At 36.6% G+C, this 22,014-nt stretch overlaps 1 protein-coding gene across 1 annotated transcript in view; it reads left to right on the plus strand.

Annotated features, from left to right (window-relative positions):
- Positions 1-22,014, plus strand: part of ROS1 (ROS proto-oncogene 1, receptor tyrosine kinase) — a 112,753-nt gene that overhangs the window by 56,823 nt on the left and 33,916 nt on the right. The window contains 8 exon segments of the mRNA XM_076003030.1: positions 38-240; positions 1,757-1,962; positions 2,834-3,120; positions 6,212-6,388; positions 16,269-16,471; positions 18,373-18,517; positions 19,287-19,519; positions 19,609-19,785. Coding sequence (XP_075859145.1) covers positions 38-240; positions 1,757-1,962; positions 2,834-3,120; positions 6,212-6,388; positions 16,269-16,471; positions 18,373-18,517; positions 19,287-19,519; positions 19,609-19,785 — 1,631 coding nt within the window.

Here is a 22,014-nt window from a genome sequence, read left to right on the forward strand (position 1 = left end):
TCCTCATACATATTATCCACTTGTTTTTTGTTTTCAGAAATCAACCCATTTCCTTACCTCATAACTCTCCTTGGCAACAAGATAGTTTTTTTAGACATGGATCAAAATCAAGTTGTGTGGACATTCTCAGGGGAAAGAGATATCAGTGCCGTGGGCTACACAGCTGATAATGAGATGGGGTATTACGCTGAGGGAAACTCACTCTTCTTTCTCGACTTGCACAATCATTCCAGCTCTGAGGTACTTCACTATGTAATTCTCTTAAAGTGAAGAAAGTGGAACATTTGCATATTATACTAACCTGTAATTAAAATAACTGGCTGATGGTTCTCATTAAGATAAGAATGATTGGGAAGGACAGATCAGATCTGTAATCATTTAGCCACAAATGAATACAGAATAGATTTTGGGAAAATGTCATTCAGGGTTAATCTAGCAAAACAGTTACTGGGTTTAAGGTACTGTATTTTATATCCTGAGAATATTGTGGTAAAAATTTACAGGCTTTGCTCTTAACAAACCCAGTTTGGTGTTAGTCTAGCACTAGGAAGGCAGTATTGCATCCTGATTAAGAGGGTGAGTTTTGGAATCTTACTACCTAGAATTTAATTCTGGCTCCACACTTACTAGATTTGTGACCATTGGCAAGTTATTTAACCTCTCTGGATAGGTAATAGAGGGTTCCTGTGAAGATTCAATGAGATAATCTGTGTCAAGCACTTAGCACAATGCCTGGCATATGGTAGGCATTCACTGCGTGTTAGCTAATGGAGAAGATGGACTAGTATGACTGCCACGCTGAGAGCAGGAGGTGAAGTCACAGAGAATGAGCACCCCGTCTAGACTGGAGTGGTGGAGGTAGGATGGGAAAACATCCTGGGGACAAAGATGATGAGCCAGGGAAGGTGGGCAGAGGCTGAGGGAGTTGCAAGTGCAAAGACAGGAAAACGAAGAGCCACAGCTCTTGGAATGAAGGTGGGGTGAGGGTTGAGGAGAGGTGGTAACACTGGAAAGGGAAGCAGGAGCCAGAGCATGATGGGCCTCCTTGCCTGTGCTAAGGAGTCAGCTGTCAACCTGGAAGCCAGCAGCAAGTCATTAAAGAAATTTAGCAGGTTATTAACATGGATGTGTTTTAGAAAGACCTGCCTGTTAGCAGTGTGAATAATGATGTGGGAAGGGTTAAATCTGAGAGAGACAATTAGGAGGCCATCCCAGAAATCCAGGTAAAAAATGAATGTCACAGCTTGAGCAGGGCCATGGCAGTGAGGTGAGAAGGAAAGGACAAACTGGAGAGAGGTTTAACGTGAGACTAGCTCACTGGAGGTAGAGTGTGAGGAAGAGGTCAAGGAGGAACCGCATTCATCGAGATTGGCTCATTGGGTGGATGTTGGACATCCATAAAAATATAAAATGCAGGAGAAAAGCAGGTTTGGGGTGGGTAATGAGCTCTGTTTTCTGAAGTCATTCATGTGGAAATGTCTAATAGGCAGTTTGACTTTTGAATCAGTAGTTCAGTGAAGGCTTGTGCCTGAAGGTGTGGATTTGCAGCAGTGGTCTACGGATTCTAGTTGAAATTATCTAGTGAAAATGTGAGAAGAGGGCCCATGTTATAATGGTACATAATCTGGAATTATTGATGTTTTGGACTACAAAGGAGAAGTGCAGTAAATAAGTGATATGCATGATTATAGAAAAGTCTTAAACTTTAAGAAGATAACCACTATCTCTTCAGCTGTGTTCTCTACCTATTGTTTAGCTCCTCCGAGATGCACTGGTTTTTGATATCACAGTTATTACAATTGACTGGATTTCAAGGCACCTCTACTTTGCACTGAAAGAACCACAAAATGGAATGCAAATATTTGATGTTGATCTTGAACACAAGGTGAAATACCCCAGAGAGCTGAAGATTTGCAACAGGAATTCAACAATAATTTCTTTTTCTGTATATCCTCTTTTAAGGTATGTAAGTGTATTTTTTTCTATTGTGATGAAATAGATATGAACATATTTAATTCAATATCTGTGGTTTAATATTAGAAGTTAATGACAGAAAAATAAGATGCTTAGGGTTGTTCTTGGCTCACTATATTATCTTATAGAAGTAATTATGCATATAAATTATGAGCCCACAACCACAATTGTGTAAACTTAATCCATACTGATAATTTGAGTAACTTAAAGTTAGGCTCGTTCCCAGCAGGAAACAGTAGCAGATTTTTATACTAGTGTATATAATAATATTATCAGTTGGTAAGGACTGAGAGAGTGGCAGGAGATAAGCAGGGAACAGAGGGGCAGCAATATATTTGCACAGCAAAAATTATTCTGGGCTCATCCATTTTAATTAATTAGTATCCTCATAACATAAGCTTTAAGGCCTCCATTCAGGAACTGAGTGACAATTTCCCAGGCTAGAAAGATATATTTTTGTTTCTAACACAAACTTGGGATTAGGCTATTTTGAAGCTAGATTGTTAACTAGTCTTAAGAAGCAGAAACAAACAAGAGGAGGGGAATAGAGATGGGCATTGATGATAAGTATGCAAATATATTTCATATTTACAGCTATTAATGAGCCATTTAATACATTGCCTAAAGTCATTATATAGCTCAAGGCTTTAGCTATAAACCCATTTATTTAAAAAATCATTGGAAATGCTATAAATTAGACTTCTGTGATCTTCCTCATCTCAGAAAGTTATTGGACACTTGGACATGCTCTTTCCAAAGTCTGCATTTGTCCCTCCAAGCATTAGGAATGGTTGATCTTCATTAGGAACCAATATTTGATTTTACACACTAAGTTAAAGGGACTTTTTTCCCCCTATAGTCGCTTGTATTGGACAGAAGTTTCTGATTTGGGCTATCAGATGTCCTACTACAGTATTATCAACCACACCTTGCACCACATTCTGCAACCCACAGCCACAAACCACCAAAATGGAAGGAACCAATGTTCTTGTAACGTGACTGAATTTGAGTTAAGTGGAGCAATGACTATTGATACCTCCGACCTGGAGAAACCACTGATATATTTTGTTAAAGCACAGGAGATCTGGGCAATGGATTTGGAAGGATGTCAGTGTTGGAGAGTTATCATGGTGCCTGCTATGATTGGTAAGATGCTGATGTGTGTACATAGATCTTCATTAATAACAGCAGCTTCTCCCATCCCATTAAAAAAGACTTACATTCCCCATATAGTCAAAGAATATACACATGGGATTTGCTCTGGACCGTGCCAAGTGTTCTTGTAGAATTCAAATCAAGCTGTTTCCAGGAAAACTATATGTAAGCATTCACATAATTTTCTAAATATGTGTTTTAAAAAAGTTTTGTAATTAATAATAGAGCTAAAATTTAATGAATTAAACTATATATTCTAGCATATTCTAATGCTACTAAATGCCTTATCTCCTTTAATCTTCATAGCACTTTGATGAGATAGGTGCTAATGTCCTCATTTTACAGATGAGGAAACTGAGGCTGAGAAAGGAAAAATAACTTGCCCAAGGGCCACAGTTAGTAGAGAAGTTGAAACTGGGCCTAATTACAACATCTACAATCTTACCAGTACCCTATTTTATTTCTATTTTGGATCCATTGACTTCACTTTCAACATGAGTTGGTCAATACTTGGCAGATCTAGCTGTTGAAATTTACATGCTTGTGGAAAAAATGTTTGAATGTTTAATACAATTTGGAAGTCTCCTAATTAGAAGTAATTCCAACAGAGAAAAAAAATGCGTTCCAAATATTTCATATACTCTTGAGAGTCTACTCTTCCTTGGCCAATATGGTCATCACTAGCCACATGTGGTGATTTAAATTATAATTAGTTAAAATTAAATAAAATGAAACATTTAATTCCTCAGTTACACTAGCCACATTTTGAGTGCTCAAAAGCCACAAATGGCTAATGGCTCCTGTATTGGACAACATAGGCATAAAGCATTTCCATCATCACTGAAAGTTCTGTTGTTTAGTGCTGGATTACACAGAGAAGTTTTGAAATTGCAATTACATGTGTGTTATAATTTCACATATGGTTTTGTTGACATGTCACCCAGAACCTTTTAGAAATAATTCCTATGTACTCTCAATGGGCTTAAGAGTACAGATAATGTTTTAAATTTCTCCTCTTGGGTAAATTGCTTGATTCTGTGAAATCTGTGATAAACACTCTTTTCTTGACCAAACTTTAGTTATGATCCTCTGAGCCTCTTATCATTTTTTTTTTTAGAGATAGGGTCTCACTTTGTCACCTAGGCTAGAGAGCAGTGGCGCCTTCATATCTCACTGTAGCCTCAAGCGATCCTCCCACGTTAGCCTCCTGAGTAGCTAGGACTACGGGTGCACATAACTATGCCTGGCTAATTTTAAAAATTTTTTGGAGTGACAGGGTCTTGCTATGCTGTCCAGGCTAGACTTGAACTTCTGGCTTCAAGCAGTCCTCCCACCTTTCCCTTGCAAAGCACTGGGCTTACAGGCATGAGCCATTGCACCCAACCTGAGCCCTCTTTTTGGCTACACCTTGACCTTGGCCTTTCCATGTCCATTCTTGCTCAGTCCAGTTTTAGTAAGAATCTTACTAAATCAGCTTAGATGGACTCCCCGACTTTTGATATCTGATCAAGTTCTTAGTGCCCCACCCTTGATGTCTAGGCCCTTTGCCTACCTTTAGCAAAGAATCCTGTTAGGCTGGTTTAACAAGGATCCCTCCACCTGTGATGTCCCTTCTCAGTAACTTTCCATCTGTTGACTCTCTCACTTAGCTTGTTGGCTATAAATCCCCACCCGTCTTTGTTATATTGCAACATCTGTCTCCCGTATTGCAATATTGCACTAGTCTTGACTAAAGTCTTTCTTTCCACTTTAAGAAGTGTCAGGATGATTTTTTGTTTAACATCTGATACGTAAGAATTACCTAGTGGGCCATTATCATATAGGTATGAAACTAGTCATTTTTTCATAAATCCATAATTGAAATGTATAATTTTATAATTAGAAAATTAAAATGACTTTAGAGATCATTTAGCTGTGTCATGATGTTGCAAGAAAGTTTTTCTACCAAAATAGTACTGGAATACTTGTTTATTAAAAAAATCACTACTTTATAAAGAGGTCTGTTTCATTTTGTGGACAATTCTGAATATTAGATTTTTTTCCCTTATATGTAGCCAAAGTCTTCTCTCCATTCATTGATCTTAGTTCTGACCTCTAAATTTATGAAGAATAAATTAATCACTTTCCACATGACAGCCATTCAACTATGCAGATGTAGCTGTCTTAGCCCATTCTGAGCATTTTCTTTTGAGGAAAAATTTAAGTATCTATAACAACTTCTCAGGTGATATGGCTTCTAGATCTTTCTTTGTCTTAGTTGCCCTCCTGTGATTTCACTCCATCTATGTTAATATCCTCTTAAATATTGCCCTCATAATGGCATGCTGTACTCTCAATGTGTTCTGATCAGTGCAGGGGCACTCTGATGCTCTGGGTCTTCTTTCTACTGTAGCCGAAAGTGGCATCAGGTCTTTGGGCTGCCCGCCACTGGAAAACCTATAGTCTTTTTCACATTAGCTATTGTTAAGCCGTATCTCTTTCATTTATCCATTTGTAGAGTTAATTTTCAATTTGAATTTAGGATGTTATGTTTGTTCCTATTAAATTTCAATCCATTTCTTAATTCTGTTGTGGTATTTTTCAATTTCAAGGCTATAACTAAACCTGCCGGTGATAGTAGTAATCATGTATTATCTGAAAACTTGATAAATATGTTTACTATGCATTCATTCCAAACCTTTGGTAAAAATGTTGAGTAAGGCACTGAGCCCCATATCTATTATCTAACACATCCCTCAGATTGCTTCACTTGACTTGCAGTCACATAGGTGGGTTTAAATCTTGGCTCTGCCCTTTGCTAATTTTGTGGTCTTGAGCAGATCATTTAACTTCTTCAGGTCTCAGTTTGCACGTCTACAAAATGGTGATAATAGTATTTACCTTATTGGCTTGATATGAAGCTAAAATGAGAAAATACCTCTAAAACCCTCAGCCAAAAGGCATAAAAGTATTTTTTCATATTGAAATAATAGATTCAAACTTTAGCAGTTATAATATAGAGAAAAATTTCATATATTATTTGAAGTGGAAAATTTAAGATATGTATTTTGTTCTTTACATTCTTTATGTTTTTAATCAACAGGAAAAACACTTGTTAGCTTAACTGTGGATGGGGAATTTATATATTGGATCATTACAGCAAAGACCAGCACACAGATTTATCAAGCAAAGAAAAGAAATGGGGCCATCTTCTCCCAGGTGAAGACCCTAAGGAGTAAGCATATCTTGGCTTACAGTTCAGTCATGCAGCCTTTTCCAGGTAATAAATTCACATGCATAATCAGCTTGTTCTCCCAGTTTAGAGTCAGAAAAATCTCATAATGTATCCTTTGCCAAAGCTGTCCTTCTAACCCCTTTGTTGCTCCAGTCTTCAGTGCACACTGTGATTGCTGTTTGCCCTGGATTACAAATTACCTCTTTGTGTATACACAGCTTGGGCTCTGATAGGCAACTTTAGACATGGGAATCCTGTGTCCTCTTGTTCTCTCTCTCCTCTTTCTCTTCTCAGTCCCATAATTTCTTCCTATCTTTTTTCTCCCTTGGTGATATTTATGGCCTCCCAGTGGTATCCAAAAGTATTGCATAAAACCTCATGTCTTTTTAAAAGTAATGTGCCATATTTGCTGTAATATTATGTATTATGCATTAAGTAGTATTATGCATTGAATTTTTATGTATTAATAAGTATTGTAAATATAGTATTGTGTAGTACCAATTAACATATGTAGATCTATGCCACCATTTTTATTAAATTCCTATCTTTTTTTAATGTGTCACTGATGAAGCTTTTTAGTGTTGTACCCCTAATCCTTCTTTACCCATAAGCTCTATGAAATTTATTATGTGATTTATTGTGCATTTGTATAATATAATGATTTATGGGAATACATGTATCATGTTATAGCAGAATTGACTATTTTCTACTGCGAGTCATAGTGAAATATTTTTGAAATGTCAAAAACACACAAACAAAAACATTATTGCATTGCCTCATTGTTCTCTTTCTTTATCATTAAGGTGTAAAAGTCATTCTAAATTAAGTATAGCTCTCCTCTTGGGAGGGACAGAAATGAATGAAACAAATTCTCTTTGTTTAAATGTATTTATTTATAAAATATGTAAATTAAAAAACAATTTATAAATAAGCTTAGTTCACATTTTTGTAAAATAATTTCTTTGCAACCTTGAGAAATTTAAGACATTTTAAAACTCTTTTTGACTTCTGGTTTCTGGCCCAATATATAAGAAACTTGAAAATTGCAACTCTCTCCTAATAAGTAAAAAGCTGAGCAAACTGAAAACTCAATGATTCTTAGATTCATAGAGAAGTGGGGTCACAGGCTGACTCCCCAAGCTGAAAAGACAGACAGGTGGATATAGAGAATCACTTTTACCAGAGCAAGAAATCATAAGCAGAAACCTTTGTGGGAACCAGTGTTGTGGGTAGGAAAGCCTAAATTATAATTGATGAATTGCTAGAGGCTCAGTGTGAGCAACTCAGAGTTAAAAACTCCAGGGGGACCCAGTCATAGGGGTACCCTCACTGTTTTGTGAGTTAGCTAGTCCAGGGGCATTCGCTAGTTCTCACAGTGAATATCTTAGAAAATCTCCATGTGTTTCCAGCAGGGGAAGGGTAAAAGGAGCCATTTGGAAATATGATGGAACATTCTGTTCTTAACAAGATCTGCCCTCAAGAGACATTATTTCATCAGAGCTAAACCTGCTGGGATTTTATCAGTGACTAATTACCTGGGGAAAAGAAAAACCCACCTCCATCCCACTCTAGCCATCCTGTTCCATCTAGGGGGGTGGAAGGGACTGAGAAGAACTTGTGAAGTTCACAATCCAGAGACAAAGACTCACTAAAAGACTAATCTAGGACTATAAATGCTTCCCCTCCCCCATCTTACCACTACACTACTAAAGGCCTATTTACAGTAATTTCTTTTACCTAGTACATTATGTTTAGCTATCAGGAAAAAAATTACAAGGCATACTAAAAGGTGTAAGACATGGATTGAAGAGACAGAGTAAGTGTCAGAACCAGACTTGAATATATGAGGGATGTTAGAATTATCATACTGGGAATTTAAAACAACTATGATTAACATGTTAAGGACTCTACTGAATAAAATAGTCAGTATGCAAGAAAAGATGATCAATGTGAGCAAGGAGATGGGAATTTTAACAAAAATGAAAAAGAAATGCTAGAGATAAAAGCACTGTAATGAATGAGGAATGCCTCTGGAGGGCTCATTAGTAGACTGGCCATGGCTGAGAAAAGAATCTCTATGCTTGAAGACATCTCAATAGAAACCTCCAAAACTGAAAAGCAAAGACAAAAAGATAGAAAATACCAGAACAGAATATGCAGGAACTGTGGGATGACTACAAAAAGTATAATATATATGTAATGTGACCAGAAGGAGAAGAAAGAGAAAAAGGAATAGAAGAAATATTTGAAAAAATAATGACTGAGAATTTTCCCCAAATTAATATCAGATACCAAACCACAGATATAGGAGTCTTAGAGAACACCAAGTAGGATAAATGCAAAAAGCAAAGCAAAGCAAAGAAAACCAAACCCAAAACAAACCCTACCCTAGGCCTATCATATGGAAACTGCAGAAAATCAAAGATAAAGAAAAAAATTCTAGAATGAGCCAGACAAGAAAAGCACTGTGCTCATTGAGGAGCAAATATAAGAATTATATTCAGCTTCTCAGAAACCATATAACTGAGAAAAGATAGGAGTGAAATATTTAAAATGTTAAGAGAGAGAGAGAAAAAATCCAACCTAGAATTGCATGCTCTGAGAAATTGTCCTTCAAAAGAGAAGGAGAAATAAATACTTTCTCAGACAAAATTGGCAGGAATTTATTGTCAGTAGACTTGCCTTACAAGAAATGTTAAAAGACGTTCTTTAGAAAGAAGGAAAATTATATAGGACAGAAACTCAGATCTACATAAAGAAAGAAAACTAGGGAAGGAGTAAGTGAAGGTAAAATAAAAGTTTTTATGTTTCTTATTTTTGGTTGATCTAACTGGTATAAGTTTATTCAAAATAATAATAGCAACAATGTATTCAATTATGTATGCTTATGGGTGTGTATGTGTTTATATATATATATGCTTATTTATGCTTATACATAAGCAAAATGAATGACATCAGTGATACAAGGGCTGGAAGAAAGGAATTAGGATTATTTTGTTATTATAAGGTACTTGCACTAGCAGTGAAGTGGTATAGTGTTATTTGAAAGTGGATTTAGATTAGTTGTAAATATATATTGCAAGTTCTAGGGCAAACCACTAAAAAAAAAGATAAAGTATAACTGATTCCTAACAAAGGAGAGAAGACAGAATCATAAAATGTTCAATTAAAATCACAAGAGGCAGAAAAAGAGTGGAAGACAAAAATAGGAATAAAGAACAAGGTGACCAATAGAAAACAGTAAAAAATATGGTAGATATTAATCCAGCTATAGCAATATTCATTTTGAACATCAATGTCTAAATGTACCAACTAAAAGAGATAATCAGAGCGAATCAACAAACCAAATTCAACTAACTATATGGTGCCTATAAGAAATCCGCTTTAAATATAAAGATACATAGAAATCAAAAGTAAAAGGATGGAGAAAGATATTAATATATCATGCCACCACTAATTGAAAGCAAGAAGGGGTAGTTATATTAATTTCATACAGAGCAGACTTCAGAGCAAGGAAAGTGATAAGAGGTAAGGAGGGACACTATGTAAATTGTCTAAGAAGACATAATAATCTTTAATGTATAAGTGCCTAATAACAGAGCATCAAAATACATAAGGCAAAAACTGATAGAGCTGTCAGAATCAGATGAAACCAGAATTATAGTTGGAGATTTAAGCACTTATCTATCAGAAATGAACAACAGATCCAGCAAGGAAGAAAATCAGAAAGGATATACTGATGAACTCGACAACACCATTAATTAATTAAATATAATGGATATCTATCAACTACTTCATCCAACAACAGCAGAAAACACATTCTTCTCAATCTCAAATGGAACAATTCACCAAGATAGACAATATTCTGGGCCATAAAACACACCTTCAGATATCTAAAATAATAGAAATCATGTAATGTCTGTTCTCAGACTACAATGAAATTAACATGGAAATCAATAACAGAAAGATAGCTGGAAAATGTCAAAACACTTGGAGATTAAACAACACATTTCTAAATAACACATGGGTCAAAGGAGAAATCTCAAGAGAAGTTTAAAAATTTTTTGAACTAAATGAAAATGCAAATACAATTTATCAAAATGTATGGGTATCAGCAAAAGCAGTGCTTAGGGGGAAATTTATAGCATTGAATGCATATATTAGAAAAGAAAAAAGATATAAAATTAATCATTTAAGCTCCACATTTTGAAAACTAGAACAAAGAAGAGTAAATTAAATCCAAAGTAACCAGAAGAAACAAAACAGAAAGAAGTGGAGCATAAATAAGTGAAATTAAAAACTGGAAATTAATAAAGAAAATCAATGAAACTAAAAGCTGGTTCTTTGAAATGATCAATAAAATTGGTAAGCTTCTAGCCTAGCTAAGAAAAAAAAAAGAATGGTTACAAATTATTAGCATCAGAAATGATGGAGGGGACATCACTCTAGCTCCCATGGACATTAAAGGGATATTCAAGGAATATTATGAACAACTCTATGCTCACAAATTTTATAACTTAGATGAAATGGACCAATCTCTTTAGAGACACAATCTGCCAAAATTCACACGAGAAGAAATAGACAATCTGAATATGCCTATGTCTGTTAAAGAAATTGAACCAATAATTAATAACCTTCTGAAGCAGGAAGCACCTGCCCAGATGTATTCAGTGGTGAATTCTACCATGTATTGGTGGAAAAATTATACCAAATTCTACAATCTCTTTCAGAAGATAGAATCAGAGAGAATACTTCCAGTTAGGCAATAGAACAATTTCATTCCATGCAGCCAGAATTACCCTAATAATAAAACTAGACAAAGATATTACAAGAAAAGAAAACTTTAGACCAATATCTATCTTGAATACAAAGGCAAAAACCTCAACCAGATATTATCAAATTGAATCTAACAATAAATGAAGATAATTATATACCATAATCAAGTGGGATTTATGCCAGGTATGCAAGTCTGGTTCAACATTTGAAAATCAATTAATGTAATCCATTACATCAACAGGCTAAAGAAGAAAAATCAGATGATCACACTAACATATGCATCAAATGCCAAAATATGTCACAAAATTCAACACCCATTCATGATTAAAAACTCTCAGCAAACTAGGAACAGAGAGGAGCTTTCACAAATTGAGAAAGAATGCCTATAAAAATCTAAGGCTAACAACATACTTAGTGGTGAGAAACTAGAAGCTTTTCCACTAAGATCAGAAACAAGGCAAATATGTCCACTCTTACCATTCCTTTTTAACATTATACTGAAAGTCCTAGCATGCAATAAGACAAAAGGACATATAAAGCATATTGACTGAGAAGGAAGACATAACATTGTCTACGCTCACAGATGACATGATCATCTACATAGAAAATCTGAAAGAACGGAAAAAAAACCCTCCTGGAACTAATAAGTGATTATAGCAAGTTGCAGGACATGAGGTTAATACACATAAGTCAATCACTTTCCTATATACTAGTAATGAACAAGTGGAATTTGAAATTGAAACACTGTAAATACTATTTACATTAGCACCACAAAATGAAATAGGTATAAATCTAATAAAATATGAACAAAATATATATAAGGAGAACTACAAAACTGATGAAAATAATCAAAGGACAACTAAAGAAGTGTAGAGATATTCTGTGTTTATAGGTAGGAAGACTCAAAATTGTCAAGATGTCATTTCTTTCCAACTTGATCTATAGATTAAATGCAATCCCAATCAGAATCTCAGCAAGTTATTTTGCAGATATTGACAAACTTATTCTAAAGTTTATAAGGAGAGGCAAGAGACCTGGATAGCCAGCACAATACTGAAGGAGAGGAACAAAGTTGGAAAACTGACACTACCCGACTTCAAGACTTTCTGTAAAGCTACAGATACCAAGACAGTGTGGTATTGGTGAAAGAATAGACAAATAGATCAGTGGAACAGAATAGAAACCCCCCAAAGAGACCCATGTAAATATAGTCAAATGATCTTTGACAAAGGAGCAAAAACAATACAATGGAAAATAGTCTTTTCAACAAATTGTGCTGGAACAACCACATCCACATGCAAAAAGTTTAATGTGGACACAAACCTTAACACTTGTCATAAAGCTCAAAATAGATCACAGATCTAAAGGTAAAATGTAAAACTATAAAACTCCTAGAAAATAATATAGGATAAAGTCTAGGTAACCTTGGGTTTGGCAAAGAGTTTTTAAATATATGATTCCAACTATATTACATTCTGGAAAAGTAAACACCACAGAAACAGTAATAAAATCAATGGTTGCCAGGGGTTAGCGAGAGGGAGGGAGGGATTAATACGTGGAGCACAGAGTATTGTCAGGGCAGTGAAAATATTCGATGTGATATTATAATGGTGGATACATGTCATTACACATTTGTCCAAACCCATAAAAGGTATAACACAAGATTGAACCCTATTTGTTAACTTTGGACATTGGGTTATAATGATGTATCAATGTAGGTTCATGGATTGTAACAAATGTACCATTCTGGTTCCAGTATTGATAATGGGGGAAGGCTATGCATATGTATGGGCAGGGGGTATATGGGAAATCTCTGTACTTTCCTTTCATTTTTGCTGTGAACCTAAAACTGCACTAAAAATATCTTTTAAAAAAGTCCATTCAATATCTGTTTGATTAATATAATACCATCATTCTTTTCTTTGAAAAGAAGTGTCAACCTTATTTTGCGACACTCTAGTTACATTATTAAAGGTACTTTAACTCCATCTGCTGGAAATTTTAAGCAATTACCAGTTATCTACTCATTTTCCTGAGGCACAGGGACACATGGAGAAGTAAAAGTCATTGGAAATCAAGAAGCGGGGTGGGGTAAAAACCTACCTAACAGGCACAATGAACACTATTCAGGTGATGGGCACACTTATAGACCTGCCTTAAGCATTATGAAGGCTATTTATGTAACAAAAACATTTGTACTCTCTTAATATTTTGAAATGAAAAAAAAATGGCATTATAAAAAGAAAGAAAAAATATTAATAAAAAAAAAGTCTTCTTGTCCTGAATAACATTCCTAACACTTCAGTATATCATATCACATTGGTTAAGTAAAAATAAAAGAATGACAAAGTACCAATGACCTTTGAGTCAGATTACTGTTCTGGCTGCTGCCATGAATGTTCTCTGTTTAGACTATAATCAGCACAAACTGAATACTATTGAATAAACATTGATTGAACTGGAGAATGGCCCATTTTGTAGCATTAGTGAAGTTCTCCATCTCCAAACTCTCATACTCCCAAGTATCTTCAAACTTAGATTCACAATCTCCTTGGGTATTCCCTGTTACTGGAAATTTATGACATAGTTATAATTTTAAACATTCTATTTTTGGGCTGGTTTATTATAAAGGAAATAATTCAGGAAGAGCCATATGGTAGAGATCCACAGGGCAAGTTATGGAGGGTGGGCAGCGTGAAGTTTCTATGTCCTCTCCAGGTACACCATCCTCCCAGCACCTCCACATGCTCAGCAGCCCAGATGTTTCTTTAAACATTCTTTATGCATTTTGGAATTCCTATTTGGAAGGCCCAGATCAGACCAGTATTATTTTCCCTAATTTTTCAGTAGTTTCACTAATGATGATGATCATGGTTAACATTCATTAAAAATCCTCACCATGTGCTAGCGAAAGAGTAATATAGAAATAGGTATCAAATATCTCTTCTTTACAGAGGAGCTGGAGTAACCTTCCCAAGGTCAAAAAGTTAGTAAGGGAAGGAGCTGGCTGATCAACTCATTTTGCATTTAGACATTTACCCCCTTATTTTCTTGTTCAATGCAAAGGATGTACCTTATATTTTGATATCACAAATTAATAAAGATCTACAACATTTATTAAATACCTAATATGTGTCAGGCATCCTCTTGGGGTTCTGGGGAAACAAAGAAAAATCAAGCATAGTCTCAGCCCAAGAAGCTTACGTTCTAGTGTTAGATAAAGAAATCACCCAAGGGAAAACCAAAACCAGAATCAAATGTGCTCTGGTAGAAGAATGTGTAGCATGTGGTAGGGACACAGAGTCAAAGATGGGATAGAGCAGTGGGCAGGAGCCAGATTACAAAGTGCTGTGTATGATGAGTCAAAGAGTTAGTTAATTAGTGTAAAACTGTTAGATTTCATATTAAAATCATATTTGGAGTTAGTTGCATATCGTGTTCTCTTTATGCGATGATGCTGTATTTTTAGATGATGTTTTACGTGAGTCTTTTTTTTTTTTCTTCCCTGAGACAGAGTCTCGCTTTGTTGCCCAGGCTAGAGTGAGTGCCATGGCATCAGCCTAGCTCACAGCAACCTCAAACTCCTGGGCTCAAGCAATCCTGCTGCCTCAGCCTCCCGAGTAACTGGGACTACAGGCAGGCGCCACCATGCCCGGCTAATTTTTTCTATATATATTAGTTGGCCAATTAATTTCTTTCTATGTATAGTAGAGACGGGGTCTTGCTCTTGCTCAGGCTGGTTTTGAACTCCTGACCTTGAGCAATCCGCCTGCCTCGGCCTCCCAGAGTGCTAGGATGACAGGCGTGAGCCACAGCACCTGGCCATTACATGAGTCTTAATCAGAGTGAATAGGTTAGAAGCTGCATTCAGCTGTAAGTGACATAAGCATGATTTCAGAGGCTTAAACTGAGCCTATAGTGTGGTTGTACCATTGTCATGGTCCTGTCCATGGCTGGACTTTACAGTGTTTTCCCAGTTCTTGGGCTCCTGACTTGGAGGAATCACAGCGTTGGCCGATGAGACGGAGACAGATGACAGACACCCAGCAAGTGTAGGTGAAGACTTTATTGAAGGAAAGTTTAAGAGTGCAAAGTGAAAGTACATTTCCTAAAGGGAAATCGGTCTGTCTCTGATAGTGGAGTCTTCTGCTATGTTTGTCCTTATATGTTAGTAGTATATGTTGATATAAAGGTCAGGTATAATTACTTATGATAATACGTCACGGGTTTTGGGGTCTGGATTTTTCCAGGTATGGACATAACTTAAAGGTTATGTTCCAGACATTCCTTTCTCCTATATGGGTGATGGGGAAAGTCACCGTTTATGGTGTTTTTCTATTTTCTCATTGGTGGTCCCTGTTCCATGGTCTAATTACCCCATTCTTTAAGACTGAGATAACTGTTTCCCTGGTTATTTTCTGCAACTATTTCCTTTTGGTTGTTTTTCTTTAACTGTTTCCTCCTTCTTGCTTTTCTGTCCCTAACACCACTGCACTGGTGTAGAGCAGACGGTTCCCACGGTAGTCTCCGTGAACATGTTCCCTGGAGTTGTGCAGGATGCAATGTGTTTGGTGGTATGTGGTGGCCAGGCGGCTCCAAAATAACATCAAGCACCAGGACTTCTGTCTTTCCACAAACTTCTTTGGTGTGTCTTTTATTCAGTTCTCACAAGATCGCTGCTGCCCCTCTAGGCATCACATCTGCCTCCTAGGCGGGACAGAGTGAAGGGCGGGGGTGTGGGGCGGAGGGTCAGCTCCTTGTCAACAGTCAGTCGATGGCTCCACCCACCTTGCATTTGATTGGCCAGACTGTGTCACATGCTTGCCTGGGCGGCAGTCAAACCTCAGAAAGTGAGTTTTTCCTCAGGCACATCACGCTGAACCGCAACAGAGGTATGTCAAGTAGGAGAGTATTTGGAGACTAGCAGTGACTGCCACACGTAGTATCAACATTAGCCATTTTTGTTTGTTCAAAGAGAACAAACATCATTTCAAAGGCATTTTCGTATTCATCCTTTCAAGCAAAAGTTATGTATATTCTACAAATTTCTTTCTAACTTTGATATTACCGTTGCTGCTAAATAAACCTACCGTTCCTATGTGATACATGTACATGCATATATTTAATCTTTGTTCTCTTCTTGTTTTAGATAAAGCACTTCTGTCCCTAGCTTCAGATATTGAGGAACCAACTATACTTAATGCCACCAACATTAGCCTCACAATCAAATTACCTCTGGCCAAGACAAATCTCACTGGGTATGGCATCACCAGCCCGACTCCAACATACCTCGTTTACTACACGGAAGTTAATGGCAAGAGAAACAGCTCCAACTTGAAATATAGAATGCTGGTAAGATTGGAGCTAGCGGTCTTTGTCTTTTCACACTATGCCCTTTTTTGACATCAAATTATCAGCCATAGTAAAATATTTCCTATATGGTCTGAGATGCATTATTATGCAAATTCTTACAGCTGTTGATTCAGCAAAACATATTGTGTTCTAGTCTTCTTGTCTGGGAGTAAGTTAAGCTTCAAGGAAGTATATTAGCCCTGGCTAGTTCATGTATTGCCATGGTAACAGTTTTCTGATTGTCATGAAAGAACTGGGTTCTTTCCCCTCCCTGATCATCTAATTATCCCCAGAGAATGATCAAGACTTATTTTTGTGGCATATCTGGCAGATTGAAGATTGAGGAGTAACAAACGAATTAGACAGAAAGAACATTGCCATATACCTCTTCTCCATAGCATTTATCTAACATGAAAATTTTATATTTTGTCTATTATTGCCTATCTGTTATGAAATGCACTGCTATGCATAACCTATGTCTGTTCTTCAATATCATTGTATCCCTAGCACCTAGCACAGTACTTGGCACTGTCTAGGCATTCACTAGATATTTCTTGAATGAATGAATGAATGGGCATTATTTATTCTATCATTGGCATTAGTGTTTCAGTTTCCTTAGAGATGGAATCATATGTATCCAATATTTTGCTTTGTGCTTGGCTTTATTTAGCCAATTCAAAACGTGAAATTGACTTATCATCTATTCAACATTAAACACTGTATGCTTTGCCATTAAGTATATGTGATTCTTTGTTACTTCATTTATTTTGTTTATTTTAACTTTTCTTTACACATTTCTAAAAGGAGTTGTTCCAGAGTTAGGTTGAAACATTTGGCTGACCAAGATTGGGTTTGTGGCATTGGACATTTCTGTTACTAGAGTTAATCTATGTTATTGTCTTCACATTGATTGATATGGGTCTGTGGCTGTGGTTCTCAACCTTGATGGCACAGTGGAGCTTTATAAAAATTCTGGGTCCAGTGTTCACCCCAGATAACTACCGTGTTTCCCCGAAAATAATACCTACCCATAAAATAAGCCCTAGCAGGATTTCTAAGCATTTGTGCAATATAAGCTCTGCCCCGAAAATAAGACCTAGTGATGGGCGTGGCTACACAGTGTATCTGCACAATCCATGCATTTCGTCTCGGGGAGGTAAAGAGGATGAGCAGCCCTTCTCATCTGCCCCATGGTGACAGCTACTATCCCAGAGGTGACTGGAAAGGTGGGGCAGCCCCACCAACAAGGTTGGCTCCCCCTGTCAGGTCCTGGCTATCCTGTGCTGCTGCAAGCTGAGGCTTTGAAGGGAAAATAACACATCCCCTGAAAATAAGCCCTAGCGTGTCTTCTTGAGGAAATATAAATATAAGACCCTGTCTTATTTTCGGGGAAATACGGTAGATCAGAATCTCTGGGGGTAGAATCCGGGCATAGTATTTTCTTAAAACTTCCTCGATAATTCTAAAGCACAACCAAGTGGAGAACCACTGGTCTAAGGAAAGTCTTTTTATTCTCTTAAGCTTTATTTCCCAGAATGATTAGATAATATAACTTAATATTTTGTTGTATTCATTTATGTGCAACATCTTTACAATACCAACTTGCTGAATTTCTACTGCAATTTTAATGAAATAGTGTCTTCTAGAAATTTAGCTTCTTATGTGAAATGAGTTATGCCACAAAATTGACTGAGGGCTGCCAATCATTTGACATTCATTCTTGGATTTATTAAACTTCTGAGGTGTGGGTAGATTAGGACAGTGGTATTACCATCAATAACCTAGAATTTAAAATAAATTAACCTTTTTGAGTCTTTAACTTTTTTCTCTTTGATTACATAATTTTTACTTATTTGTATCAAATGTAAGAATGAGATATTGATTTAAAAATTTAATTACAGGAATTTCAGGACAGTATAGCCCTTATTGAAGAATTACAACCATTTTCAACATATATGATACAGATAGCTGTAAAGAATTATTATTCAGATTCTTTGGAACATTTACCTCTGGGAAAAGAGATTTGGGGAAAAACTAAAAGTGGAGGTGAGTTATGGCCTTGGTGCGGGTTTCTAGAGTGGAATATTGTGATATGTGTTATGTCTATGTCCATATTTGTTTTTTTATCTGGATGCTAAGTAGTCTTATGTGAGATTTTTTTAAGTTTAATAAGAAAAATGTATTTGTAGAAAAATATGACCTGTTCCATATTCTAACTTCTGAAGATGACTCATAATATTCCATCAAAATGGAAGCAACTAGAAGGTGAAACATCAAAATCAATACTGTTTGACCAAGGAACACATTCTTTGATCTCACCACACAGTGTCACTCTTTTTCCATATGCTCAAAGGTCTCTGCACATGTGGTGAGCTGTAGGGAAGCCAAGCTTTTTTTCTTCGTGAATTTTACTGAGGCCACTGAGATTGAAAGTTTTATAACATTACTGCGTTAAAGAAAATAAGTCTAGAAACTAAAAACATGTTCTAGGAGGAGGCAATTATTATGAGGTGATGCCATTTCTTTCAGATCTCTCTGATAGTATTCACCACACTCACCTGAATTGGGTTTTTCATCATTGGCCGTATCCTTGAGCTAGAGTCAGAGAATGATTTGGTTATTAAGCAAAAATAAGCAAGAGCCTTTCAGCAGCCTGTTAACTTACCATTATATAAGACGCTGGCTTTCCTTCTGAACGTCTGTTAGTCATTCTGCTCACATGATATGATTATTCCTCAACCAAGACTCAATTACTTCTTCCCGGCTTTCAGCACTGTTGCAACATCCCTTATCATTCCTTGCTATTTTATTTCAGTACCAGAGGCAGTCTGGCTCATTAACACAACCGTGCGGTCAGACACCAGCCTCATTATATCCTGGAGAGAGTCTCCCAAGCCAAATGGACCTAAAGAATCAGTCCGCTACCAGCTGGCAATTTTGCACCTGGCCCTAATTCCTGAGACTCCTCTAAGACAAAGTGAATTTCCAAATGGAAGACTCACTCTCCTTGTTACTAGGCTGTCTGGTGGAAATCTATATATGTTAAAGGTACAGTGAGTATGTTGGACACCCTTTATTGCCATTTTCAAGGGCAAGGTTCTGAAAAGGTTAAGCAATTGTTCTTCTTTTACAAAAAGGTTTTGGCCTGCCACTCTGAAGAAATGTGGTGTGCTGAGAGTCATCCTGTTACTGTGGAAACATTTGGCACACCAGAGAAGCCTTATGCCTTGGTTCCAGAGAACACCAGTTTGCAATTACATTGGAAGGCTCCATCTAATGTTAACCTGATCAGATTCTGGTTTGAACTCCAGAAGGTAGACTTCTTATGCAAATCTTTATTTTATGATATAGAATAAATGGGAAGGCTTTTTCATATGTTTAGAGCATTCTTGTATATAAACAAACAATATATTTGACAACATTCATTGATTTAGGTTTGTCATGTAGAAGCAGTAAATTATGCAATTTTAATTTCTGATGGAAAGCATTCCCAGGAAAATTCATTTGCTTTTAAAAGGCTCCATGTAAAAGGGTATAAATTATAGGGTGTTGATTTCATAATATTTTACCTGTTTAGATGTTAACATGGTTGTCTGGTTTATAGTCCATAGCAATTTGGTGTTTTCTAGGGAAAAAAGAATGAAGGAAATGAACAAACAAAAAGCCAAGACCTTATTTAGGAGTGTCCTTCCAACCATTATAGGGCTGTGCAGTGACAGGAGAGAAGTAAAATGTAAAACCAGCTTATTCTAAAGTAGTTTGATGTTGGCTTATAAACTTCAAATAGTTCTTCATCTAGCATTCTTCATGCTTTAACCAATATAAAAATACCCATTGAATTTTAAGGTATCAGTTAATCTCATTACTTTACTGATAGGGAAAGTTGACATCGACTTTTATAGTGATAACACTTAGAATGGACTAGGGCCTATGTATACGTACACATTTGCAAAGATTGGTTAGGAATGTTTTGTTCAGTGGTAACTTAAAAGAAAGTCAGTATAGTCATGGTCTCACTATTTCTTTAAAAATGAAGTTGTCATCCAGGATGTTTTTAGAATTTATTATATAAGGTATATTTTATGGTCTTATACTTTTTAGATAACAACTATGAAAATGTGGAAGACTAAATATCAAGTTGATAAAACAAAAGGCCATAGCTTGATTGGGCTTTTTCCATTGAGCATGTTTCTGATGATTTGTTACCTATTTAAAAAAAATGGTCACCTTATAAAAATGCAGTTAAATTGGAAAAATTGGAGAACTGCCCTTTTTGGGACATTTATTTAAGTAAGCTTAATGTATAATAGCTCAGTCTAAAGTCAAGGAGAGGGATATAAAGTTTATTGCCTCTATCAAAGAAATGAAATGGAAAAGGACCTTACAGATGATGATGGTCTAGCCTCTCATTTCACTGCTGAGAAAGCAAACAGAACCCATGAAGAGCTGGATCTCACCAGCCAGACACAGAGAAGAATCCCAGGGCTGACTCACCCCTACAGCAGTCCTGCTGGGGTGCTGTCCATGGAAGGAATAGGAGTCATTAAGTCACCCATCCCACTCCTCAGAGTTTGGGGAGGACAGCAGACAGGAACCTCCTAGTCCAGTGTTCATGACTTTCATGTGATACTTTTTTGTGTGCAACCTTCCTCTGTTTTTGTGCTTGCTCAACATAGGTTCCAGACAGACCATTTAGAAAATTATGAAGCTGAAAGTGCAAGATATAGTTGTTATTCCGTGTGTGACCACCTATGAGTACTAACTGATGAGTACAGTAAGAGGCTGAGGGTCGATGGGTGACATCTAGTCAGAAAGCGCTGTCTCTTTTAAACAATTTGCACCTACCCTCATAATGACAGGATAACTGGGAATGATCTCATAGCCCCATACTGACACTCTAAGGGGTGGATAATGGGGGGGGGGGAGTATATGTTTTTTTAATTAATTTTTTTTAGAAAGAAAAGAAGAAGAAAATAATAAACTTTCAATCTGTCTTTTCTGTCAAAATTTCCTTATCTGGAAATGAGGGAATTATAATAGAACATAGGGCTAAGTCTCTATCTAGATCTTACATTCCATAGATATAAAAAAACAAAACAGTGTATAGAAGAACATATTCAACTTAAGATCGAGGAGAAAAAAGTAATTTTGCTTCTGTACATTTTTTTATGGAAATCCATTAAAATTGTGTTTTCCCCCATCTTTCCAGGAAAATCCCTTCCAGAACCCAAAATCTCTGAAGTTTCAGACTCTCAGACATCATAAGTCACTTCCCCCTCACACTCCACCCAAATAATTTGAAAATCTCTCTGTGGTAGCCTTCACCCCTGCACTTGTTGGCCTCTGACAAATGGAAAGTTCTGACACCCTGTGATTTACTGGGATAGCCTGTGGCTAAGTTGGTGGTCTGCCCAGACATTCGTTGCTTCAGTGAGGTCAATATTCTACAGTTTTCCAGCAGTGCCCTTGGTCAAACACCTCCCCAACATTCGAAGGACCCCTGATAATTTCTGGATAGTATGGAATGTTAGGTCACCTAGACT

This window comes from Microcebus murinus, chromosome 5, assembly GCF_040939455.1.
Source record: "Microcebus murinus isolate Inina chromosome 5, M.murinus_Inina_mat1.0, whole genome shotgun sequence".
NCBI lineage: Eukaryota > Metazoa > Chordata > Mammalia > Primates > Cheirogaleidae > Microcebus > Microcebus murinus.